Genomic DNA, 26,343 nt, shown 5'->3' on the forward strand with positions numbered 1-26,343 from the left:
GAAACACCTGTTCAATCCCAGCGTGAGCCAAGTTAGCTTCAAGAATTTAAAAACAAAGCAAAGCCCCCGTGTGTCTCAGATGCCTCCCCTGACCCAGCTGACGTTCACCTCTGCTAATGGCTTAGTATCGCCCTGTCTTAATCCCCAGAAGCATGACTAAAGGGGAACCATCAGCATAATGTAAATACATTTCTTTTTTAATGGCTTCCTTTTATAAAGATCCCTTCATGTGACGAGTGCGAGTGCGTGGACCTAGACAGGGCTAAGCCCACAGCAGCCGGTCAACAAATGTTATGGGTGATTAACACAACCTGAAAACAACCCCAGAGAATAATGGAAAGTGTGGAGGTGATAGCCTACAAATACGGTGGCCCTTACACCAGCTGGCAAATAAGACACGCCCTTACACAGAGGGAAGTTTTTAAAGTTTTAAAACAGTTCATTTCATTTCAAGTGTTGCTTATTAACACAACAGGGCAAAATATTAAAGTCATCAAAACAACTTATGTTGGTTTCCAACAGAGACTAGTAGTTTGCCTGTTAAGAGTTTCTCAAGTCACTGGATACATATTTGAATCTACCTCATTGTGCTTAGGTTCTGAATTAAGCGCATCCCTACACTGGTTGGGTGTCGTCTGCAAATTTACTGAAATGCGCGCAGTCTTGCAATGTGCCCGTTTTCACGGTGGTACCGGGTTAATGGCGTGTGTCAAGGAACATGCACACATCCTGTTGGCCACAATATCGTCCTGCATTAATGGGACTGGTGACCATTTATGTATATGGACACATACACGTATATGACACATTTATAGGTATTTATATGCAGATTTGCTCCATCTATTTGATTCACATAGTAAGAAGATGGACAAACAGTATAATGGGCGTAAATCTCGAAATAGTTTTTCTTACTACAGAAAAAACACAAGAATCTATAGAATCTTCATTTTGGGGCACCCGGGTGGCTCAGTCGGTGAAGTGTCCGACTTCGGTTTTAGGTCATGATCTCATGGCTCGTGGATTCGAGCCCCACATAGGGCTTGGGACCCTCTGTCTCCTTCTCTCTCTCTTCCCCTCCTGCATATACTCCCTCTCAAAGATAAACATTAAAACAATTTCATAGATCTTTTTTTATCACCTAATTTAATATACGTCCAATCCTTTTATAAATCCAACCGCGGCTTCCTTTCACGCCAGGCACAGTCAGCTCGATCCCAACTCAGCTCACCGCTTGCCACAAGCCTTCCCTTTCTGAGCTAGGCTCTGACCCATGGTAAAGGAGCCGGGGAAGAGCTGAATTTGAGGTCTGACATCAATCAAGATGCCATACTGTGTCCCTGTACCTCAGAAGTCACTAAACTGGTGCTCCTCCAACCCAGAGAACCTCATCTGCCCAAGCCGGTGTCCCAAATTCCAGAGCTGGACAGGAACCGCAGGCGGGTGAGGCTCCCCCGAAATGCCCCCCGTACATTCTCTGCAGTAGCTCTCCACTCCTCGACCCTGGGGGCAGGCCTGTGGCTAAAGGTGGGGCCGGCGGTGGCGGCCAGCAAAGCTGTGCTTTTAACTCGGAAAAGAATCCGCAGGAATAAAATAATTCTCTTACAGCAATTTTCCTTCTCAATCCACTCAGTGCTGAGGATCCCGAAGGAGCGACAGGACTCCCCGTAGGCGGCCAGGGAGCCACACAGCTGGAACTTCTTGTGGTTGTAGCAGCCGTCCAGGTAGCAGGACTCGTAGAAGGGGAGGGGGTCGAGGAGCCCGTAGCACGGCTGGAAGAAGCCCTTCATGTCCGTGAGCTTCAGGCAGTAGCCGTCGCCCTGCATCATCTGGATGTGCACGTTGTCACACATGGCCGCATACTGCGAGAACTGTAGCTCATTACAGCTGGGGGCGACAAGTCTGGTCAGATAACGTGATGCCAAAACCACCGCCCGAGATCCCCGGTGGAAGGGAAGACCCCATCTGTTACCTCTTCTGCTAACCCAGAAGTGAGGCAAGCGCACGGATTCCAATGCTAATTGGCTATGTAATCTCACATAAGTCAGGTAGGACTGGTCTCAGTCTCTCCAGCCCAGAAAACGGCACAGCGGTTTCTACTGTTTTGGTTTTTTTTTTTTTTTTTTTTTTTTTGAGAGAGAGACAGAGAGAGAGAGAAACAGATTACGGATGGGAGAGGGGCAGAGACAGAGGGAGACACAGAATCTGAAGCAGATTCCAGGCTCTGAGCTGTCAGCACAGAGCCCGACGTGAGGCTCGAACTCACGGACCGCGAGAGAATGATCTGAACCGAAGTCGGATGCTTCACCGACTGAGCCACCCGGGTGCCCCAGTAGTTTCTCCTGTTGGTATCACTGGCAGAAGTGAGAGGAAACTAAAATAGTGGGTGGGTGAGCCAGAGTGTCAGTCGAAAGGCAGATATTCACATAACTGTTAACCTTTGATACAACTGATACAATAACTGTGAACAGGCATTGATAAAATAACCACTTACAACTATAATAAGAATGAGAGTTACTATTATTATTAATCAATAATAATAATGATAGTTGGTAGAACAGTTGTCTAGAAGCCTTGGAGACCACTTCCAGTATAGCTAGCAGAGACCAAAAGCAAACCTTCACAAGAAAATTGGTATCCAGCTGAAATAGTTTATAAAGGAAGAAGAGGAAGGAAGGAAGGGAGGGAGGGAGGAAGGAAGAAAAGGAAGGAAGGGGAGGAGGGAGGGAGGAACTCAAACAGAATCATAGTTCCTCAGGAGGAGATTCTGGACTTCGCCACTTACAGGGCCCCTCACATAACTTATTCTGCTCTAGCTTCCATTTCGCCTAGAAAAGGAAGAGATTGGACTAGGTATCCCTGAGGTTTTCCTCCAGCTCCCGGTCCCGTAATTCAGGATAGTCTTATTTATGAGGTAGTATCGAGTTTACATCTGCATCATTTCCCCATCTTGGTATTTAGCTGATGTTCGGTAGGTTGAAGTATAAGACATTGAGCCATTATACAAGGAAAGAAATACCATGAAAAAGAAGCATATCTATAGATCCAGCAATGTATTAACATGACGCAGCAGCTCAGAGGTGACCTGAATTATGCACCTTTGGAATAGCTTGTTTAGTTCATTCTGTCTCAGCTGGCAAGAGAGGCGTCTCATAATAACCTTGGCGACTTCTGTTTTTAAAAAGGCTTTCCTGATCTCCACCAACCTCTACCTGCACTACCTCAACCCAGCCTTCCGGTGAGAACCACAGGTACACAATTAGGCCCAGCCCTGGGGAGCAAGGGGTAGGTGGCCCTTCTTCTGGCCCAATTCCCAGCAGGTGGGCGCTGGCCAAGGCCTCAGTGTTCTAATCCTGGGCACTCTCTTCTCTTTGGCCAGGGGCTGGATGCCATGCCGATTCAGAATCAGATCATCCAAGCCCAATTCCTTCCTCTGCTGTTCAAGAAATGACCGAGGCCTCTGATGTACCTATTTGTCTTCTGGAAACTCCAAAGACCTGGGGCTCAACCCTTTGCAGGAGGGGAGTGGTGATGCTATGGAAAGTGCACTCCTCATCAATACCTGTCACGGGTGCGGGAGGATTTGGGCCACTGAGCCTAGCAACTAGAACTCTCACCTCTTCTGCATGCCATTGGTTTTCCAGCTCTGGGCCAGCACCACGCTGCTCACCACTGGCTTCCCCCTCAAGGTCACATAATCGTCGGTTAAGTCCCCGTTGAAGTTGCCACAGAGGCCACATACTTTGTTCTGCAGCCTGTCGCTGATGCTGATTTTTATGACATTGAAACCATTGTAGTAGATCTGGATGTCGGGGCTGGTGTCAATCACCAGGAACCCCTCGCTGCTGTAGATTTTGGTTGCCAGTCCAGTTACAAATGGAACATTCACTTGTGTGCCATTCACCTATTGGGGGGAAAAAGAAAGAAATTACCTTTACAACCAGGGTTGGCAAACTGTTGCTATAAAGGGCCACTGCAAATGTTTTAGGCTTTGTGGGCTATATGATTTCTACTGCTTCTCAACTCTGCCCTCACGGCATGAAAACAGCCACAGATGATATATAATTAAATGAATGAGGCTATGTTCCAGTAACGCTTTATTTAAAAAAACAACAATAGGCAGCAAGTGGATTTGGTCGAATTCTGTAGTTTGCTGACCACTGCCCTGGAGTGTAAGTGCATTTGCTTATCTTACTGTCCACAGTTCCCCCCAAAGAAGCAAAATACAGAGGCAGAAAGATGAAAAAACATTAGAAGGGTATAGTTCTCTACAAATGGCTGGATTTTGTATAAAACTTTCCCCAGCATAAACCAATTACTGAAATGAAATCCCAATCCTGTGCTAAGGGGTGTCTAAAATAGTTAAAAATGAATTTGGGGATCACTGCCATGTTTATTATTTTCTTGTGTATAATGTCCAGACTGGAGGTCCCCCTCCCTCCCCAAAGGTCCTAGAGGCAAGATATTTTCTGCATTCATCATTTTCCTACTTTCTAACAGTTTCTTTTCTTAGCCCTTAGGATAGAACATAATATGCTTTTCCTGTACTTACAAAATCAATCGAGTTTTTTTTCCCCCAGGTTATTAGTACCTTTCGTTTCTTAAAAAAAAAAAAAAAAGTTTCAAAAATATGATTCTTTACTATTCTGGCCAGCTTGGAGTATTTTATTCAGCAATAATGTCAGCTTTGCTCTCTCAGGTGGTCACTTTTACTTTCTAGCTCCCGTATTCCGGAGCAATGCAGTTGTGTCTACGTGGGCCAATTTGCAAGAGGAATTGGAGTGTCAAAAACAGTAGCAGCTTTCACTGAAGTTAAAACCCACTATTAAAATCCGGACTCTTCCTTTTAAGCTCGCAAAATACCGCCCATCTTTTGCCTAATGCTGGACACCAAGCTATTTGATGACTCTTCAACTAAAGATACACTCAATGCACGATTACCAGAGCCAACGGCAGAAAGCAGCATACATACAACAACACTCGATTCTGAAAAATGTTAATGTGCACGTCCTGGCTTTCCACCTGCCCCTCTCTAGCTGGAATCACAGCACTGGGGACTGGTTCCATCTTTCAGGTCTGCCTGCTGGTAACCAGCCTGGTTTAGCTGAGAGACTGGGGGTCGCTGTCAATCGTTCATCAGGGTAGATTATTTCTGAAATGGAAGGGGCAGGAGGAATCCAAGCCCAGGAGCCATATCAGTTATGGGGGTGGGTGCTTTGTTTATATGCAAGCCTAAGATTCACTCGAAACCAGCCAGCCAGGCTAAGAGAAACCCACCACACCCAGCCTCCCGTTTTCTTTCACTTTGCTTTGTCATCATGGAGCCCGCTGATAGAGGGGGATGCTCCATCAGGTTTCTAGTGCGACAGGTATTTTTACAGGAAAATGCTCGCCTTCTCCAGTCTTATAGAAAGGATAGCAGAGTTGAAAGAGCTTGTCTTGGTACAGTTGATCAGAGCCAAGAACACTTTTAAAGGCTCTTGAAAACAAACGAGATGCTTTTTTGGGAAATTAATCCAGAGTAAGAGCAGACTTATCTACCATTTTATCACCTGAGCCTCTATTAGCACCCACGCTGTCATTACTGCCCTGAGACCTTGTACATTTTCTGCGAGGCCCTCGGAATGGCGAGCAAAGGGCTACACCAGGCCCGTTCTTAATGCCTGCAGAATCTTTCTACTTTCAGTCCTTAAAATCTGGCCATCTGTGTTTGGCACCTAGGGGGCAACAACCCATCATCCCCAAACTTGGTTATCTGGGAAAACCGGCAGGTCCCTTAGCCACAGCCTTGTTGCGGGGCACGTTTCTCAAGAATCAACGTCAGGCTCGTCACCTTGACAGTGTTCCGGTCGTTGATGAGAATCTGCTCTTCGTTGATGTAGAAGTAGACGGGCGAGATGATGGTGAGGTTGGGCGCCGACCACTTGTCGAAGTTGATGATGAGCTGGAAGGAGATGTCGGGCAGCTTCTGGCAGATGGTGGAGAGCACGAAGGCGCAGTTGGCGGGGAAGCGCAGGAAGGCGCCGTCGAAGGTGCGGAAGACGCCGCCTCCGGCCGCCAGGCAGTAGGACGTCTTGGTGCTGAAGCAGCCGCGCACGCCGTTGCGCAGTGCGCACTCCTCGTCCGACTTGCACTGGCGCGGGTCGCACTGGATCAGGTTGCGCCGGAAGCAGCGGCAGCGCCGCGTGCAGTCGCTGTTCCAGAACAGCTGCTTGGGCTGGAAGAGAGGAGCCGCGGGCATTAATCCCGGCCGTGGGCAGGACTGGGGACCCCAAGGCCTCTCCGTCCGGACCCTTTTTCCGGGCGGGGCTAGCCTACCTCTAACGGGGCTGGCATTCCCAGGAGGGAGCAGGCGGCGGGCTGTTGCCGTGCAAATACGACATCAGTACCACGGAACTCAGATGCCAGACAATATGCAATCGGGTCTTTATTGGTTTCGATCAAGAACTCGGGAATCTTTACGGCTGGATTGTAGTGTTAATCACAGCCAACCTGGGAGTGTGCAGCTGTTAAAGCAAGTAGGTGAAGAGGAAGGATATTTGGTAGAAAATTATCCCGGCAAGTACCGGCTCCACTTTGAGGATGAAATTTAAAAATTTGCTCAAGAATGATAAAACCGGCCTTTCATATCTTAAATAGGTTAAAAGAAAGTTATAACCAATTCCTAGGATGAATCATTTCAATATTTCGCTGAAGTCACCACTCCAAACTTTTTCCCGATACCTACCTACTTCTAAATTACTTGTTTGCAGCTACCTCCATTCCTACGTGCCCCCGAAGTGAGAGATGTAGAGAACAGAGGTTTCTGGTTTCCATCCCAGCCCTGCCACCCTACAGGGGCCACCCTGAGGAGCATTACCAACCTCCCAGAGGGTCCCTTTGCTCGGCTTTGAATTGGAGATAATAAAGTCTTGCAGGGCAGCTGTGAAGATTAAATTAAATAAGACGTGTAAAGCACGTTTCCTGGCATAGAGTAGGCACTGTTAATAAATAGTAGCCGCTGTTATTCCTGGAAAAGAGTCACTCATTCTCTTTTGAGAAGGTGAGAAATTATATAGTTATAGAAAATACCTCTAACAAAGTACATCCTCAATGGTGGTGGCTATTCTTTCCTATTTTTCCCCAAACAAGCAATAATCTGTAGACACAATTCCACTCGGAGCCTGTGCTCTTGAACATGCACTTGTTCTAGATTGAGAACTCCAAGGAGTTCGGTTGGAAATTTGGTCATGATTGTCCAGGTGGGGTGTAGTCTCAACAAGCAGACTGTGTCATCCAGATGGAAGCACTGATTCAATTTACCAGAACAGAACAGTGCTATCCGGAAATGCTGTTTTAATGGCACAAGAAGGCCTCTGCTCCCGTCTGGTCACCGCTTTCCCGCTTTATCTATAGACTTATCAAAATCCCGGCTGTCCCATGCAGATATGACTCAGATTCAAAGGCAAACGGAGAACAAGATCTTGCAGGACAAGCTTCCTCAGTGCAGTGCACTTCAAGATGCCATTGCCGGTTCTTTCATTCTCAAAGTGAAGTCGTTCCCGGAACCAACTCTTTCCTCCTCCCAGACCTGTAAAATATTCTGGGTGCCAGCAGCCTTGCAAATTGGCTTCATTCCTCTTATCAGATTTGCAGAATAACTGAGTGGATGGTCTGGCCTCTCTCTGATAAGAAGTCAGACATTCCATGGGTGGAAAGAGAAAAATAACCTGGCATCTGTGGATATGATAAAGGGTAAATAACTCATCCCACAGGAGAACTTGATCATGAAACTAGCTTCAGAGTGAAGTCACTGGGCCCCCCGTGGCTTTCTTTACCTTAATTAGACCTGGCAATGACAGCTGGGTGATTACTCTACATGCTAATGGCTAGATGTGTTCTCCCTTTATTTCCAAAGAAATTTGTTGTATAAACAAGCCCCCGAGCTTGTCTGAATTGTGGCAAGTAGATGTGGGTTATTTGTTCGGTGAGTTTGCTGCTTCCCAGATATAAGCAGTTGTCAAAACCCACTGACTGTCTGATGAAAATCAGATAATAATGTTTATGGTACTAATAGCTGCTGAGAGCCGTACCTGCCTTTCCTGAGAGTTCCAAGGGCTTTTATATGCATCATTTCATTAACACGCCTGGATTTTCTTATTTACAAAATGCTACTCGAGGGAATAAAAACAACAAAAACAATAGCAGCTACCAATTACTGAACTACTAGGTGCCAAACACTAGGCGAGGCGTGTGGTGTAGATGGTTTATGCAACAAGCTAGTGAGCTGGTGTTATTAGCCACGTTTCATAGATAGGGCTCCTGACACTCGGGGAAATGACGCAGTTTCTCAGGGGTGGCTCGGCGAGGCTCAAACCCAGGTCCCGTTCCATAGTGCCACAGACCCCCGGGATCCCTGCTGAGGAGCACCTGATGCCCCTGGTGGATGGAAACATTTCAGTAAGTCTCTGGATCCGGGAGCAGAGACCGTAAGGGTGCTTTTTCACCTTTGAGCCTGTTTATCTCTCCTCTGAGACTGTCAGGAAAATAAATGTTCTGCTACTTTTGTCTCATGTGTTCTGCCTTTTCCTCTCAAATAATTGGTGTTTCTAAACCCACCTCCCCCGAGAAGTCTTCTTGGATTCGTTCTAATCCTCTACTCCACTTCTGTCTTCCGACTAGAACAGTGAAGCAGACCTCCCACCCAACGCGGAACTGAAGTAACTTCTGCATTCATTCTCTTTTATTGACCCTCAAAATAAAATCAGCTTGGTTGTTCTCGAACAAGCCAATGCATTTTTATAAAAAGGGAGACTTTGTTTTTTGCCTAATTTATTTCCAGTCCAGACATTTCAATTAGATTTTTTTCTAATGCTGCGATTCTTTTTCATTTAAAATTGATTAGTTCTGTAGGGTATTATTTTTCACTTGTTGATAGTTATTCTGTAACTGTTCTCGTGTTCTTTTTCTTCTTCTTTTTTAATTATTTTTTTAATGTTTATTCATTTTTGAGAGACAGAGCGCGAGCGGGGGAGGGTCAGAGAGAGAGGGAGACACAGAATCCGAAGCGGGCTCTGACTCATGGATTATGAGATCGTGACCTGAGCTGAAGTCAGGTGCTTAACCGACTGAGCCACCCAGGTGCCCCTAAAAAAATGTATTTTATTCTTAGAAAGAGAGAGAGACAGAGCATGTGGGGGAGAGCAGCAGAGGGGGGAGAGAGAATCTTAAGCAGGTTCCACGCTCAGTGTGGAGCCTGACGAAGGGCTTGATCCCACGACCCTTCATGACCTGACCTGAAATCAAGTCAGATGCTTAAATGACTGAGCCACCCAAGCGCCTCTTTTTTTTTTTTAAAAAGTGCATGTTTTTCTCTCCTTAAAAGACTTGTAAGATCCGTAAGGCAGGGAACATGCTTTCTCATCCCCAGCAGCACCTCCATAACAATGATCTCCAAATAGTAGATACTCCATACTTGCACTTGTTCCCTGTCAACTCACCAATACAAGATGTTCATGTCGTTTAAAGAGACTGGGCTTGAGGCGGAACCACAGACCAAATACTTTCCCCAGGAAGGGCCTTTTCTAGCTTTGTATCGTGGCACATAAAGAAGGATTGGAAAGCACAAAAAGAAAGCGATTCAGTGATCTATCGTATAATGTTTTACTGAGCGGCCTCTACAGAGGGCATCTTCATCGGCTCTATGCGGAAGCCCCCACGGAGAGGGGCGCAGAGGGCAGCATGTGGGGGGCACAGCATTAAGCAGTCCAGACAGAACTCTCTGGAGATGGCACCGAGTGACGAATGGCACACGAGGAGATGGTAGCCTTCAGGCGCTTTCATGGAGCTTCAAGAGCCCGGAGAAGGAAGGCCGTTCCTCTTGGCCTCGAGCGCCATATTTTCCAGTTAAAAATGTCCTTAGCCAAGACAGCTACAAATGTCAGATTCATAGCCACCATATTTCCAAACCATAGCCGCGTCAGAAGCTCTCAAACCGAGATTTACAGGAGAGGCAATCAGAAGAGCCTAACGACAGGCAAGGTGGGGAGAGAGACGCCCAGGCTAGCGAAGGGCGTGGGTGAGCAGCGCGGGAGGCCTTGCCGATGCCAAGGACGGAGGCCGGAAGCGGGGTGAGGCCCAGATGGGCGTTTCCTCATCAGGTTCTCAGCGAGAGCGAGGGCCTCGCCTGACCCCTCCTTGACCTCTCTGCCCTGCCCCGCCTCCCCCTCCTCATAATGAGGTGGGGACGCTGGGCAACCGGGCGTCCGAGGGCAGTCCGACAGCGGGCCCGGAGGCCCAGGCCGGCGCAGGGCGGGGCCGCCTACCTCGTAGTACTTGCCGTCCGCGTAGCAGCCGCAGCTGTGGGGCAGGATGCAGCTCTTGCCGTTGAGGACGTAGCCGGCGTCGCACTGGCACCCCTCCACGCAGTAGTGGTTGCAGTCGCTCTTGAGGCGGATGGCGGCGCAGCGCGGCTGGCAGACGCTCACGCAGCTCTCGTAATGGCTGTTGGGGGGGCAGGTGACGGCTGGAACGGAAGACGCGCGTCAGGCCTCGCACGCCCACGGGGACGGCCCTCACAGTTTCCTTCCGGCCGCCGGTTAGGCCCTCAGGGAGGCGGAGGCCTGGCCCGGAGGGAGCCCTGCCACCCTTTCCTCGCCGTGAACCCCCTCTGCTTCTGGAAAGCCTCCCTCTGACTCCTCGCGGCTTCCTTACGTCATGGACCGCAGGGCAGATGAGGTTACTGGGGTTTCCTCACATCTTTGTCCCCTGCTCGGCCTGGCTCCTTGAGGGCCGCTGTAACCCTGCCACCTTAACCCCGCCTCCCATCGTGCACCTCGACTTCAGTCAGGCACCCCTGCTGGCCTCCCGGGGCACCTGGCACTCATGCCTGCTTTTAGACCTCGCTCCTGTTGGGCTCCCGTATTCGTGCCCTCCTCATCCTCTTGGCCTACCCAAACCCCCCGCTCTTCCAGCCCTCCGTGGAGCCCCCTCTTACTGGTAAAGCCAATAGCAACCCACCTTCACCCCAGAACTTCCACAGAATCTTTTCCAAGCCTGGAGTGCGTAAACGGCGGCCCTCCCCGGACCCCTCCGGATTTCTGAGGAGGCAAGTGTGTGCACATGCGTGGCTGTGTCAACTATGTTCTACCGTTTTCAAATGCATGTGGCTGCTCTTATGGAAGACAGTCAGGGTCCTGGTGACCAGTGGGACTCCAGAGCCAGCCGTAGGAGACCGGAGCCAGTCACATAGCCTCTCTGGGCCCCAGCTCCTTACCTGTAAAATGCAGGTACTTACAGCACCTACTTCATGGCTGGGTGGGAGGAATTATGTGGGTCTGTGTGCCTGGAACAGTGCTGAGCACGTACGTGTTCGATGTTAGCCGATCAATCAAGATAGGTTCCCTTAAAAGTTTTGTAGAGGCTATTATTTTAGTCAATGCATATGAAAAGCACAAGGACTATTATGTCAGAACTTTTCTATACCATATACAGTAGATCTTTAGGGCATATTTTGTTTTTTAAATTGTCTAACGGTAAAGGGGCACCTGGGTGGCTCAGTCGGTTGAGCATCCAACTCTTGGATTTCGGCCCATGTCATGATCCCAGGATTGTGGGATTGAGGCCCACGCTGGGCTCCATGCTGAGCATGGAGTCTGCTTAAGATTCTTTCTTTCTCTCTCTGCCCTTCTCTCTCCCTCTCTCTCAAAAAAAACAAAAACAAAAACAAAAACAAAAAACAGTTTTAAATTATCAAATGGTAAAAATAGACTTTTTGGTGCATGGTTCTATGGATTTTAACAGATGTATACTTCATGTGTCCAAAACCACTATCTACTGTGGTTTTAAAAACATTAAATTTAGGGGCGCCTGGGTGGCTCAGTTGGTTAAGTGTCTGACTTCGGCTCAGGTCTTGATCTCACAGCTCGTGGGTTCGAACCCCGCGTCAGGCTCTGTGCTGATGCCTCGGAGCCTGCAGCCTGCTTCAGATTCTGTGTCTCCTTCTCTCTCTCTGCCCCTCCCCCGCTCATGCTCTGTCTCTATCTCTCAAAAATAAATCTTAAAAAATTTTTTTAAAAATAAAAAAAATAAAAACATTAAATTTAAAAGATAGTACCTACATGTGGTAGACAATGCAAGCCATGCATGTAAAAGTGCAACAGAAAAGCAACCTCTGGTAACAAATTGTAGCTGAATCTTCCAGAAATCTTCTAAGCATGTACAAACACACGTGTGTGCGTGTGTGTGTGTGTGCATGCACGTGCATGCGTGTATTCCATCTCCACTGTCTTCACACGAACGGGAGCATAGTATCCATATTTTCCTGCTCATTGCTTTTTCATGGCGACTTTCCTTCCATTACCCTTGAATTATTGGTTTTGCCCTGCTACATGGTGTGTATTTTCCATTTATGATGATGCTGCAGTGAACATCCTTGGACATTTATCTTTGACCTCCTGAGTAAATGAATCTGTACAGTAAATTCCTGGAAGCAGAATTACTGGGTCAAAGGGTATGTACATTTAAATTTTTGATAGATGCATTCGAATTGCCCTCTAAAGAGCCTGTGCCGATTTGCCCTGCTACCGAGGCTATATGAGGGGGTTTATTTTCTCACAACCTCACTGATTGTTTAGCACCAAGCCTTCTGATCCTTGGAAATACCAAAGGTTAAATGTCATATATAAATATGAATATACATATTTCCATCCATGTATAAATGGAATTACTGACAGGAATATGTGGAGAACTCTTAAAGCTCAACACAACAACAACAAAAACCCAATTCAAAAATGGACGAAGGGCTTGAATAGACATTTTTCCAAAGAGGATGACATATGAATGGCCAATATACGCTCAACATCACTAATCACCAGGGAAATAAATACTAAAACTATAGTGAAAGGTATACCTACCATCTCACACCCATTAGGGATGACTACTATTTAAAAAACCCCAGAAAACCCATTGTTGGCAAAGATGCGAAAAGATAACACGTGCAATTTGGCAGGAATGTAAAATGGTACAGCTGCCGTGGGAAGCAATATGGCAGTTCTTCACAAAATTAAAAATAGAATTATCATATGACCCAGCAATGCCACTTCTAGACACATGCTCACAAATTTTGAAAGAAGATTCTCCAAGAGCTCTTTATACACGTATGTTCACAGCGGCATTTTTCACAATAGCTAAAACATGCAAGTAATCCCGGAGTCCCTGGTTGGATTAATGGATAAGCAAAATGTGGTGTATGCACGCAATGGAATATTATTCACCCTTGAAAAGGAAGGAAACTCTGCAGTATACCACAACATGAATGAATCCTGAGGACATTATGCTAAGGGAAAGAAGCCGCCCACAAGAAGGCAGATGCTGTATGATTCCACTTACAGGAGCTATCCAAGGTCTTCAAGTTCATAGTGACAGAAAACAGAACAGTTGGTTGCCAGGGGCTGGGGTGGGTGGGGAACTGGAGAGTTAGTGTTTCATGGGTATAAAGGTTCATTTTGCGAGATAAAAAGAGTTCTGGAGAGGGATGGTGGTGGTGGTTTCACAGTAATGTGAATACAACAATGTGAGTACTTAATGCCATTGAACTGTATGCTTAAAAATGGTTAGCATAGTAAATTTTATGTTCTGTGTATTCTATAGCAGTAAAAAACTTGAAAAAAAATGACTATGCCCTTAGTTTGCATTCTTTATGAGGCTGATTACCTTTACATTTGCTTATAATCCATTCGTATGTTTTCTTCTGTGAACTGCCTTTTCGTGTCTTCTGCACATTTTGTGTTGTTGAACTTTTTTTTCTTATTAAATTGTAAAAGCTTTTTAAAAATTAAAAATATGGGCATGCAAGCTGGTGCAGCCACTCTGGAAAACAGTGTGAGGTTCCTCAAAAAACTAAAAATTGAACTACCCTATGACCCAGCAATTGCACTGCTAGGCATTTCTTCACGGGATACAGGTGTGCTGTTTCAAAGGGACACGTGCACCCCCATGTTTATAGCAGCACTATTGACAATAGCCAAAGTATGGAAAGAGCCCAAATGTCCATCGATGGATGAATGGATAAAGAAGATGTGGGATATATACACAATGGAGTATTACTCGGCAATCCAAAAGAATGAAATCTTGCCATTTGCAACTACGTGGATGGAACTGGAGGGTATTATGCGAAGTGAAATTAGTCGGAGAAAGACAAAAATCCTATGACTTCACTCATATGAGGACTTTAAGAGACAAAACAGATGAACATAAGGGAAGGGAAAGAAATAATATAAAAACAGGGAGGGGGACAAAACAGAAGAGGCTCATAAATATGGAGAACAAACTGAGGGTTATGGGAGGGGTTGTGGGAGGGGGGATGGGCTAAATGGGTTAAGGGCAGTAAGGAATCTACTCCTGAAATCACTGTTGCACTATATGCTAACTAATTTGGATGTAAATTTTAAAAAATAAATAAATGAAATGAAAATGAAATAAATAACTAAAAACCAAGAGGGAGACAAGAGGTTGTAACATACCCTGAGGTCACTATGCCTACGTACGTAATGCCCTTAAAGTCTGAGGCAATGAACACAATCAAAAATAAAATCTGAAAAAAAAAAATTAAAAATAGACTTTTGTCTGTCATGTGTTCCAAAATGTTTACCGTTTGTCTTTTAAATTGCTTCTTCTTCTTCTTCTTTCTCTTTTTTTCTTTTTGGACCTGTATTTGATTATGCTCTTGCCATGGAGAAATTTAAAATGTTAAAGTTGTCAAATCTACCAGGGTTTTCTTACGGCTTTGAGTGTTTTGCTGAGGAAGGCCCTCTCTACTGCAGGACTAACAAAAGCAACAACGAGAACGCCTTTGTCTTCTCCGAGTACGTTTATAACTTACGTTTTTATGTCTGATCTTGGCTCTGTCTGGATCTTATTTTGGAGTGAGGAGTGAAAGGAGGCTTTCGCTATTTCCCCTCTTCTATTTTGTCCTTTGTCCTTTTCCTGTCTATTGAAGAATAAATACCACCCCCCCCACCCCCCTGCCCAGTAATTTGAAATGCCAGTTTTGCTGAATGCTAATTTCTCTTTAGAGTTTGGGCCTATTTCCGGATTTTCTCATCTTCCCACTGGTTGATCTGGCTGTTCATGTGCCAGTGTTAACTTGGTTTTGTTACCGAAGCTCTACAATACATTTTAATATCCGAGAAGATCCACTACTGATATAGCCTACTGTGGTTCCAAGGATGCTGATCCTATTTTCCCGACTAGACTCTGAACTATTTTGTCCTTCTGAGTCTTCCATGAGGTCCAAAACAGTGCTGAGATCAGGGTAGGTGGTTAATAAAACATTTGATTCTTGAAAGCAACCTTTAAAAGTTCCTCATGTGGATCGTCTCCACCCAAACGATGTACCGAGAGCTGTGGGGGATGATGTCTCTGCCCCTGGATTTCTACTGTGGTCGTGAACGTGACTCTTGTTGTGGGCAGGGCACTGATTTATTTAGCCTTTGTGTCCCAGGTGGGCAGGATATATGGATCCCCCGTAAAAGCAATGTAGTAGAATACAGTGGACAAGGGCAGGGGGATTGGACTGACTGGTTTGAGCCCCGGTTCTGGCACTAACTAGCAGGGTCACCTGGGCAGGTTACCTACGCTGTCTAAACCTCTGTTTCCTCCTCTGTAAAAATGCAGATAGCATTTCCCTCATCAACTAGTTGTTAAGATAAAACGAGGTGTAATTTACAAAGCTCCTAGTCCAGTGCCTGGTACATCGGTGACAGCTTCTGCTATTAACAGTGGGGACAGTTGTAGGAGGAGAATTTATTCAACAAGAATTTATTGGATCTGCAGAAAAATGTGGGAGAGAACCCTTCATTACCAGACTTTGGACCCAGGACTCTGAATAAAAGGGAAAATGAAAATGACACTCAGCTTGACTGAGCGTTCACCAGGTGTCAAGCAGGGGGTGGCACACGGATCACAAGACATCATCACACTTAATTCTCAGCGGCCCCCGCAGACCTGATCCTGTACAGAGGTCCTCCTGTACACCTGCTGCAGCACCAGGGGGGGCTCCAGTCCCTGGGGCCCCTGGTCTGCCCAGGGTTGGAGGGGCGGCACTGCCCAGAGGAAAGACCACTGCCTGCAGCCACTTTCCTTGGGAAAGTTCCTGCGTTTCTCTGAGCTTCACTTTCCTCCTCCAGAAAATGGGACTATTAATAGCACCTGCTTTACAGGGTTGCTGGGAGGAGAAGATGAGTGAGGACTCATATGGCACCTAGAATAGTGCCTGGCACCTAGTCAGAGCCAAGTCACTGTTATGCATATAATTTTCTTCTCCTCCTGCTTACTGTAGACTCACCAACTACACAGCTAATTTAAGTCTCCCATTAAGGGGCTGAAGGAATGATGGACTCAGCTGAGTGAATGTTAAGGAGGGGTTAGTAATTAAGACAACTGACCTCCCTCTCCCCCCTCTAAACCTATTTGTTCAACTTGCGTGAAGTTTTCCACTTCATTTACAGATGTGGTAATTGAGTAATAAATTATCCCATTGATAGGGATAGCCAAAATCATTGAAAAACAACAGCATTCTACCTTGTCACCAACAAGGGGTAAGTTTAACAGACAATTCCGGTTTAACCCTTTTTCTCCCGAAAACACGAGTTCTCATATCCCAACATGCGAGTGTTGAATTGGATTAATTCTTGGGGGTGGGGGACAGGGGACTGTGAACCCTGCCCTCACTGCTCAGAGGTTAACAACAAGTCAGATATGGTTACTAACAACCCTATTCACGACAGGCTTTCTGTGTTCACCAATCTCAGATTGAATGGCTGAGTTAAGACTCTGTCTCCTGCAGCTTTTCTCTGCTTCTGAAATTCAAAATGGAAAACTCAGCTGCCTCCAACTGTGCCCGCCCCCCATCCCCACCCACATACCTCCTTTAAAGCATAATTTTTTTTCTCTTATTTTAGCATTTCTTTTTCCTAGTCGCTACCACCATCCATCTTAACAGAAGCTGCCTTTCGGATCTTTGCCCCTGTCCTGAGGTGCCAAGGTAGGGGAAAGTCAAACCCTCTTAATGAGGGTTGGCCATAATGTATCCAGCCCAAGCCCTGCTGGCAGGCAACTGGTCTGGGCAGGGATGGGGCCCAAGGACAGGGGTGAAGCAGGACAGACTCTGCTCTGAGTGCCTTGGATAGAGCTCCCCATTACTATATATGAAGGAGGCAATCAAAGTCTATGCAGAACTTTGAGGAGGGGAGAGGAAAGGGTTGCTGGTGGAGAGGGAGAAGAACAAGAAGAAATGGTCTTTATATCCTAAAGAGTCTACCTTTTCAAAACCATTTCCCCATCCTACATCCTGCATATTTTTAGCCCTATGGGTTCAAGCTTGATAGACATGGGGTCACAGGTGGGGGACGGGGGGGTACTTTCTTCCTCATGGATAAGGAAAGGGCTTACTAACTCAATTCCTTTTCCTTCCCATGGAGGAAATCGAGACCCGTAATTTAAGGTGAGAGTCCCTGACATTAGCCTCCTCCAAAAACAGTTCTTGCCTATGATTTCCCTGCATACTGCAGCCAGAAGCAATGCTTTGTGGCAAATACTATGCCCTGGACGCCCGTCCCAGCCACCCTAGTGAGTGGTACGGTCACCATGGCATGGCCACAGGAAAAGGGGAAACTCCCTATAGCAGGTCTCAAGAGGAAGCAGGCAGTCTCTTTCCCAAAGGAGTTTCCTGATCCTACACCATTTCTAGGCCCCTGAGGCCAAAGCCTGGTTTTCTGATTTAGGTGAGGGCAAGCTCTCGAGCTCCCCCATGCTGACCCCAATGAATCCAGGGCAGCTCTGGGGACTTATCCAGACCCTGACTTTTTCATAGGCGCATTTATTTCACTGAAGTCACCAGAGGCCAATTAGCCTGGACAGTCACTCCTGCTGACATCCTCCCCACAATCTCTCTCTCAGGGACTGAGCCTGGATGAAATGGTACTGGCATCTTTTCCCTCCCTCTCCCTACTTCCTCCCTTCCTTCCCCCAAGTTCAACATCCAATCCTGGGGGATATAAACTAGCCATGTGAGCATCACACTACAGCACTGCTTCTGGGTTTTCATCCAACTCTCCCCTTTTCCAGGATGGAAAGGGGGTTTATTCTCTGGGACCCCCACTGGATCACTTATTTAGAGAGCTGAGCGTTCAGTATCCATTTGTAGCCTTTTCATACGGTCAGGACTAAAAGAAATTTGCTATAGCTAATGAGATAGAGATGGGAAAATGAACCAAGGCAGACTGGCCAAACCACTAGTGGTTTCTCCTCCCAATCTTTTCCTATTATGATGTGCTAAATGCGGGCAAATTATTCCGGTACATAGCACACCAGCCTCGTGGATATGAGTTGAGAGCAAGAGCTTTGATGTTAGAAGGTCGAATCCTGACTTCGCCACGCAGACCATATGACCTTAGGCAAGTTATTTAACTCCTCTGAGTCTCTGTTTCTCCCTGACTAATTGGGTTATTGAGGAGAATAAACGAGATAATGTTGATAAAGTGTTTAGCACTGGGCTTGGCTCAGAGCAAGCCATTAGTATAACACCACCACCACTTGGCATGCATGAAGTGTGTTATGCTTACAATTACCTACTTTGATCCTCTGGATATTTCTGTGGCATAAAGGGTATAGGCAGCAGGCGTTATCACAGCATTATCAGGGGGACACTAAGAACCGGGGAGGAAAAGCAACTTGCTCCAAGGTCACACCAACCCTTGAGGAAAGAGCAAGGGGCTCTAATTCTTTTTCTTGCGCTTTTAACCTTCTGCTGTTTCATGAACACAAAGACTGATAGGTGACATATATGAGCCAAACCGAATGGCACAGAGAAAGCATGTAAATTACCAGCACAGGGAGGGGCCTATGAGGTTCTAGGACAAACTTACTAACCTACTAACTCTTCCCCCATCAGTCCTCTGTTAAAATTTTACTGTGCCCTCGCTGAGCCCAAAGGCCATACATGGTGCTCTGTGCGACACGTACGTGATCTTATTCCAACCTCAGAGCCACGCATGAAGTAGGTGGTATTATCCCCATTTTATGGATAAGGAAATGGAGGCTCTGGGAGGCTACATATCTCGTTTCAGATGTCAAACTCAGTTCCACGTGCCTATCCTTAGATTGCTCAGTGGATTTCTACGGGGGCTGGGATCCTGGCCTGCCCACATGCCACCGAGACACAAGGGGAGAGAGAGAGAGGGAAGGACTCACAGCAGGATGTGTAATTCCTCCAGCCGGTCACGGCGATCCCCTGCGTCTGGCAGGTGCTGGCGTAGTTCTGCAGCCAGCTGCAGGCCGTCTGTACCGCGCCGCCATCGATGCAGGAGTCAAACAGGCAGTTCTTATAGAAGAAGGTGGGGTTGACTTTGCTGTGGCACTTGGTGAAGCCGGCGTTCTGGTTGGGGATCAGGCTGCAGAGCTGTTGCACCTTGGAGAATGCTTCCACTTTGGCACACGAAGGGCAGCGGTCCCCACAGCCAACCTGGCAGAAAGTGTCCCGCTTCACCCAGCTCTGCCCAAACTCGTTGACACTGGAAGCAAGCAGACCCATGGGCATCTCCAGATCGTCGTCGGGGTTGCTGTTATAGCGGCCGCACAGGCCGTACGTGGCGTTCTGCATGCTCCGGGGGACCGTGACGGACAGGAAGGTCTTCCAGTCGTATACCACCTTCAGGCCGAACTCGGTTTCCACCACCACGTGGAAGCCAAAGGAAAAGATATTTATTTTCCCTTGTCCCAGCTTCAGGGGCAGATATAAGCGTTCATTGTTGACCTACAGGAGAGAGAGGGTCGCAGTGGAGAAATACAGTCGGCCCCGGGAACACCCACCTCTCCTAACGATCAGTCTTTAGAGCGGCAGCCCCAGAGGGGGGTCTGAGCCGGGTGAATGCAATCTTGGCGTGCAGTGTCGTTTGTATCAGTCAACTATTATTATTAGGATTTGAACAGACTTAAATGACTATCCTTTGTACACTAATACACCTATTTATTTCGGTGCCTTCTGTTTACATAGCATTATTTCCCCCAGGAGTCCAAACTGTTTTCTCAAGGTAATGAGAGGGTAATAAGAATTCAATTAAAGTTTAGATGAAAACACCAAAATCTAGAACGCCAGTGTCTCTATTTCCAGCTCTGCTGTGAATTTGTTTTAGGTAAGCCCCAGTTTATTCATCCCTTTGAGATTTTTTTTTCCCCCTGAAGAATGACTTGACTTTGCTGGTCTCTCTACCTAGGATGCCATTCTTCACCCGTCAGCCTCCCTCTCTCCTCCCAGACCCTGCTCAGATGTCGCCTGTTCTATAAAGCAAGGCTGTCTGAGCCTGTGGCGAGAATTAATCACTCTCTCATCTGGGCAACCAGAAGGTTATTTATATTCGTATTCTTCTTCACCTTTGGCCAAGATCAAGCACATGAATGCTGCTGTTGAGGCAGTACACATCACAGTCGGCCTTATAGTCTGGTTAGTTGTCTACGTTCCTGTCTCGCCTACAAGATCATGAGCAACTTGAGGGCAGGAACCACACTTTATTGATCTTTATATCCATCTTCCCCTCGTTACCTGCCGGGTGCCCCGCGCAATGCCTCATGCTGAGAGGGCCCTTGACACATGTTTCCTCCCTTATATTTTTAATTCGCAAAAGGAAATCCCTTAACATACACTGCACTGCCTTTGCGCTGCCCCTTTCTGGATTCAGATGAGCTGAATCCTGTAGCCCTTGGCTGGCTGGGTGCGTGATGAAAAATAGAGACTACTGTCAGGGCCGAGAGGAGAGCTGGTCTTCTTCTTGAGAGACGCAGGTGGCCATTCCTCTGGGAGTGTTCTAAGATGGCTCTTTGACCAGATTCTGACCTTAATCTCTCCCCTATCTGACACTCCCCCATTCCCATTGCTACTGCTTTGGTTCAGACCCTCACCACCTTCACCTTGACTACTGAATACTCCCCTTACTGGTCCCCCGGCTCTGGTATTGCTCCTTTCCTCCATTCACTCATTACTGCCACACTCCACCATTTTTTAATGCCGTCAAAAGCCATTAATCCAACACTTCAAGCCCTTTCCGTGGCTTGAGTAAAATGTCGAATACGCTCAACATGTCACAGAGGGCTCTCCAGGAGCTGCTCCCATGTCTCTCAGACCCAATCCACTCACTTCCCCCATTCCAGCAAAACGCAACGCTTCCCAAGTGGACCAGGTTGTATCATTCCACCATGCCATTTCCTTTGCTGCAAGCGTGGTGGTGCTTTCTGGGTCCTGCCCGGGGCCCTCCCCCTCAGCCACTGTGACTGTGGACTAATGATAATTCACAGCTGGTCTTGGCCAATGGAAGCCCAGGAGATTAGGACCCCACTCCAATGACAAACCAACACAGGGGGCCAGCCCTGTATGCAGGTCATGTGCCAGAGCTCCTGATGGCATGGGGGTGAAGCTGGTCTCCACCTCAGACCACGTCCTTGCTGAGCTCTCTCCCCCTGGTGTTTACCTCACTTTCTTAAGAATCCCCATGTCAGACTCTGCCTCTAAGGAACCTGACCCAGCCCAGAAATGACATCCTTCCTCTTGTCCTCCCTCTCTGTGGGGCGATGTTCACCCTTCACCTTGTAACCCAACTGTCTCCTCTTCTACGAATATTTGTCCAGGCAGAATTCATTCATTCATTTGTCACTGCTGTGTTTCAGGCACTGTGCTAGATGCTGGAATAAAGCCCAGGGCCCTTCCCCTGGTTGCTCACAGGCACGTGGCAGAGATAAGTACCTAAACGGATACTGATAACATCATCCAATAAAAGCAATGATAAAGATAAATAGATGCACAGGCACCAGACTCAGCCTGGGCACAGAATCGGGCATGCCTGCAGAAGACGATGATGTGCACACCTGGTCCTAAAGGAGGACAGTCAGGGAGGAATGAGATGAATACCAGGTGTGGTGGGAAATGAAGACAGGGAGGCGGGGGTGCTGGGCCTGGATCATGGAAGGCCTTGGGTGCAATGTCACACATGGCAGAGGCCATGAGATCACGCCTGACGAAGACCCATTCATTTTGCAGGAGAGAAGTCATTCTGTCTTCTCTTCCCATTCAGTGACCCTAATAAGAGACCTTCAGCAGAACGAGGAGGCCAGAAGTCAGAAGGCACAGTTCAACAGCAAATGGGAGATATGGAAGCAGAGGTGGCTCTCTCCAGGAACCCGGAGAGGGAGGGAGGGGAGAGACTGAGTAGAAGCTGGGGCGATCAGGGTCAAGGTTTGCTCTAGAATGAACATGTTTATGGGTTGGAGAGAAGGACCTAGCGCAGGAGGGGGAGGTGATGACAGACAGGTAGACCCCTGAGAGGGCAAGACAGAGAGGGACAGGGGGAAGGGGAGGGGAGAGGATGCCTCCTTCTCTGAACCTGGAAGAGAGGGGGTGAATAGCACGGCACGACAAGTCATTTCAGAGGCCGAGTGCAGGAGGGAGTGGTGCCTGGGGAACACAACTGTCTGAACCAGGAGGCCCAGAGGTGGTGATGTGGGCTCGGTGTAAACACAGAACACAGGTGTGGAAGGTCACTGAGGGAAGCGGAGGCCGATGGGACTCCCACGTGCCTTGAAGACCCACACTGGTAAACAAAGCTGTGCCCCCCCCAAAGGCTCACCTGTGCCCACTTGCTTTCCCTCCTGAGTTTCCTTGTGTTCTGTATTCTTGGCCACAGGGTGCCAAGCAGGAGGCGATACTTTGGGGGAGGCAATGTAATCGGATTCAAACCAAAGGGCTTGCAAATTCTGTCACTGCCCAGGAGCACCCAGAGAAAGGAACCCCCTTCAACTCAGCCGGGCAGGCACGGCTTCTGTCTGCCTCCGAAGCCCCATGAATGCCACCCCCATTGCCAACTTCACCGTCCCCTCTCTCTCTCTGGGTAACTAATGGAGGGAGAGAGGAAGCAGACGGAGAGGAGACACAGGAAGGGAGAGGTTGGGATGGAAGCAGAGCCTGATGGGTGGGCAGGGAGACGCAGAGGAAAAAGAGAACAGGGCTTGGGGGTGAGGTCAGGACATGCGTTTCAAACAGTCAAGCATCAGGAATAAGACCACATACCAGATCTTTGGCAGAGAACTTTCTTTTACACAACTGGCCCCAATTTGTTTGTATGGCCTCTTCGGCTGTCCTGAGGTCCCCTCCTACTGCGCACGTTGCTACCCCTTGGATCTTCACTGATGTTTTCCTTTCCTAGAATACTTCTATCTCATTCTCAGCCTGGTTAACATACTCCTTCAAGGCTCAGCTCTGGGTTACCTCTTCCGGATAGCCTTCCCTGAAGCCTCCCAGGCTGGCGTAGGCAACCCGTGTGCTCACGACTCTCCACACGACACATTTTTGGAGCACTTTACCTTACATCGACATAACCTGCTAGTGCATCTTTCTTTGCTACTAGACTCTGAGTTCTCTTGGGACAGAACTCAGAATTTGATTCATTCTCTACCCCTAGAGTTTGGCACAGAATAGGCATCGATAAAAGTCCACCAAACTAAACTGAGCCAGGGGGATGCTCAAAACCTCACCCTTCACTGGTGGCCACAGGATTGCCAGTAAGAGATAAAGACACTGGCTGTGAGGGTCCTTGTCCTGGACCATGAAGAACCTGGCTGTGCTGAAGCCTGGGGGCACACGGCAGGGGAGAGGCCGTCTCTGTTGAGCTCTAGCTGTGGATGGCTGAGACGTGGGCTCCTGTATTGCCCCCAGGAGTGGCTCACCTTCTGTTGCCTACCCCCATAACCCCAGCTGGGATACAGATAGCATATTTATTTCTAGCGTCTCTTATCTTAGTGGATTTCCCTGCATCCTTTGATACCGTTTTTTGCAAGGAAAGGTCAGAGTCATAGAGGGACCCTGTGTCCCAAGGAATCACTTCCATGTCACCTCCATCTCTGAGAGCACCAGCAGTGACCCGGGGCTCTAAGCTATGTTTTGCCCAACACTTCACTGCACACTGTCATTGTGATGGCCATTATTCTTTTCTCAGGGAGAGATGGTGACTAATAATAACATCATGGGAAAAACAAATGCAAATCATTGAACAAGCAGATCCCGTAATGCATATTAATAATTCAAAGTAAATACTAAATCTATCCCTCAGGCCCCCAAAGAAAAGAACCTTCAAGCATCCTGAACTTGATCTTCATGTCAGAGATGTGAAAGCTACATACTCTGAGTTCACAGCTTGGACATTCGGGATATCTGGGTGACTTAGAAAGACGGGCCCTGCTGGGCTCCTCCTACCCTGTCCCTCCGCCCATTTAATCGATTCCTCCTTGATGCCCATTACTAATTACCCCTGGTTGTGGGCTGAATTATGCCCCCCTCCCCCCACCTCCCCCTTCAAAAGATAGGCTGAAGTCTTAATCCCCGGTACCTGTGAATGTGACCTTATTTGGAAATAGGGTCTTTGCAGATGTAATCATGTCAGGATGTGGTCATACTAAAGGTCGTACACCTTTAGATCAGGGTGGGATCTAAACCCAATGAGTGGTGTCCTCAAAGGGGGAGAGAGACTTGGCACAGAGAAACAGAAGGTGCAGAGAGAGAAGGCCACGTGAAGACGAGGCAGAGAGGGTAGTTATGGTGCCACAGGCCAAGGATCACCTATAGCTGCCAATAGCTAGGAGCTGATTTTGGGTTCTTAGCCTCCAAAACTGTGAGAGGATAACTTTCTGTTGCTTAGAGCCACCTAGTCTGTGATACTTTGTGATGGCAGCCCCAGGAAATGAATATTCCCTTCCCTCTCTATCTCTTTATGGGGGAAGAAACGAGCTGTGTGGTTCCCATGGCTCTTGCCTTTAGCCATGACCATATCCCATGAGACCAGGGCAGGACATGGGCCTGGAAGGTGAGCTGCCCCATTAGGGCCTTGGTTCTAGAGCAGGAAGCAAGGGAGAGAGACTCCCAGTGAGAGCAAGGAATCAGCTACCATGAACGAGAAGGGGTGGCACAAATAAAAAAAAAAAAAAAGAGTAAGTGTTCACGAGGCTCCAATGGTGTACGTGTGAAAATAACTGGGTCAGAAAACAGCATGCAAGTCTCGGGAGTCCATATACCTAAATGCTGAAGAGCATGTGACACAAGGCAGAAAAATGCAATTTCATAATACACTGGTTGGGACAACCTACGAGCAAGTTCTATTTTAAAAGAAGAAAATGACCCTACGAGGTAGAACGGTAGAAGAATGTCGAACGTCAAGGAGATAAGGAACCGCCTGAAAGTGTACAAATCTAAGGGTAGAAGTTGATCAGATGAGGAGAAAAGGACAACTAGGATGCAAACCACGTGGACAGAATGACTGATAGGCTTGTTTTGACACATATGATGACGACACGGAGGAGAGGTCTATTACTGCACCGGATGGCTTCATCTACCGGGACATCCGCTGGAAACCTCACGTGGCTAAAGGCGAGGCATCTGATGTACTCGTACCTCACCTCCGTGGCCATTTAATCTCACAGATTGATGAAGAAGTGACCGGCAGCAAAATAAAAGTCCTAGGATCCTTAGAAGAGAAGGGTTACGCCATCTCGTTTATCCACTTGACGAACGTGTGGAGCCGTGACTGGGTGCTGTGTGTTCATTTAACATAAATATGGATTCGGTAGGGCTCCTGCCCTCCGAGAAGGGCCCACGACTAGTACTGAGTGAGTTAGACATGAACATCCCCCTAAATCACAATATGATTCATGCCATCATGGATACAGGAGCCAACTGTTCTGGGAAGCACAGAGGAAAGCAATCGGGGGTTTGGGTATAATATCCAAGGAAGAGAAGAAACATGGGCACAGTGAGACCTCTGCCTTAGATGCTAAGAAGGCACATTTTCAGATAAATGTGAAAGGGCAGGCAATTAGGAAGCTCAGAAGCCTCTCTTCGTCAGAGAAGGAGGTTAGGGCGATTCTAAGGAAGGAACGAGATCTGGAACGTTGCTTAGGGAACTCTCCAGTAACAGTTCAGAATTTTAAAAGAATGTATACAAGATGGAAAGGAGTCCCCTTAGAGGTAAATGATGCCACAGATCAGTGAGGATGATGGTAAAAGGTGCACACTCCATATCAGCTCCTCCGAAATGCTAAAGTGACGCTGCTGGTGGCTTGTTGTGCCCAGAGCAGGAGCTGGGAGGAGGAGTGGCTGGGTATGTCGCCGGGTGGTGTCCTCAGGCTGGATGATGAGCACTCAGAGCTCCTCAACCCCCACCTGCCCCGTCCTCATCAAGGGAGTGGAGGCCAGAGAGAGGGAACGGACACCCAAGTGAACAGGGAGATTGTAAGAGAGCCCCTGATGGGCTCCGACCGTGTGCAAGACTCCTG

The 26,343-nt window shown here is 47.7% G+C and overlaps 1 protein-coding gene and 1 long non-coding RNA gene across 2 annotated transcripts in view; one reads left to right on the top strand and one right to left on the bottom strand.

Moving 5' to 3' along the window:
• Positions 1–26,343, bottom strand: part of TECTA (tectorin alpha) — a 70,733-nt gene that overhangs the window by 11,994 nt on the left and 32,396 nt on the right. Inside the window, exons 11-15 of the mRNA XM_027036760.2 lie at positions 19,228–19,789; positions 10,302–10,501; positions 5,831–6,214; positions 3,615–3,901; positions 1,604–1,884 (exon numbers count right to left, since the gene is read on the bottom strand). Of these exons, the coding sequence (XP_026892561.2) occupies positions 1,604–1,884; positions 3,615–3,901; positions 5,831–6,214; positions 10,302–10,501; positions 19,228–19,789 (1,714 nt within the window). The remainder of the gene's footprint in view (positions 1–1,603; positions 1,885–3,614; positions 3,902–5,830; positions 6,215–10,301; positions 10,502–19,227; positions 19,790–26,343) is intronic.
• Positions 10,475–26,343, top strand: part of LOC128311916 (uncharacterized) — a 34,067-nt gene continuing 18,198 nt past the window's right edge. The window contains exon 1 of the long non-coding RNA XR_008290606.1: positions 10,475–10,713. This is a non-coding gene — a long non-coding RNA (uncharacterized LOC128311916). The remainder of the gene's footprint in view (positions 10,714–26,343) is intronic.

The sequence above is a fragment of the Acinonyx jubatus genome, chromosome D1 (genome assembly GCF_027475565.1).
Source record: "Acinonyx jubatus isolate Ajub_Pintada_27869175 chromosome D1, VMU_Ajub_asm_v1.0, whole genome shotgun sequence".
Lineage (NCBI taxonomy): Eukaryota > Metazoa > Chordata > Mammalia > Carnivora > Felidae > Acinonyx > Acinonyx jubatus.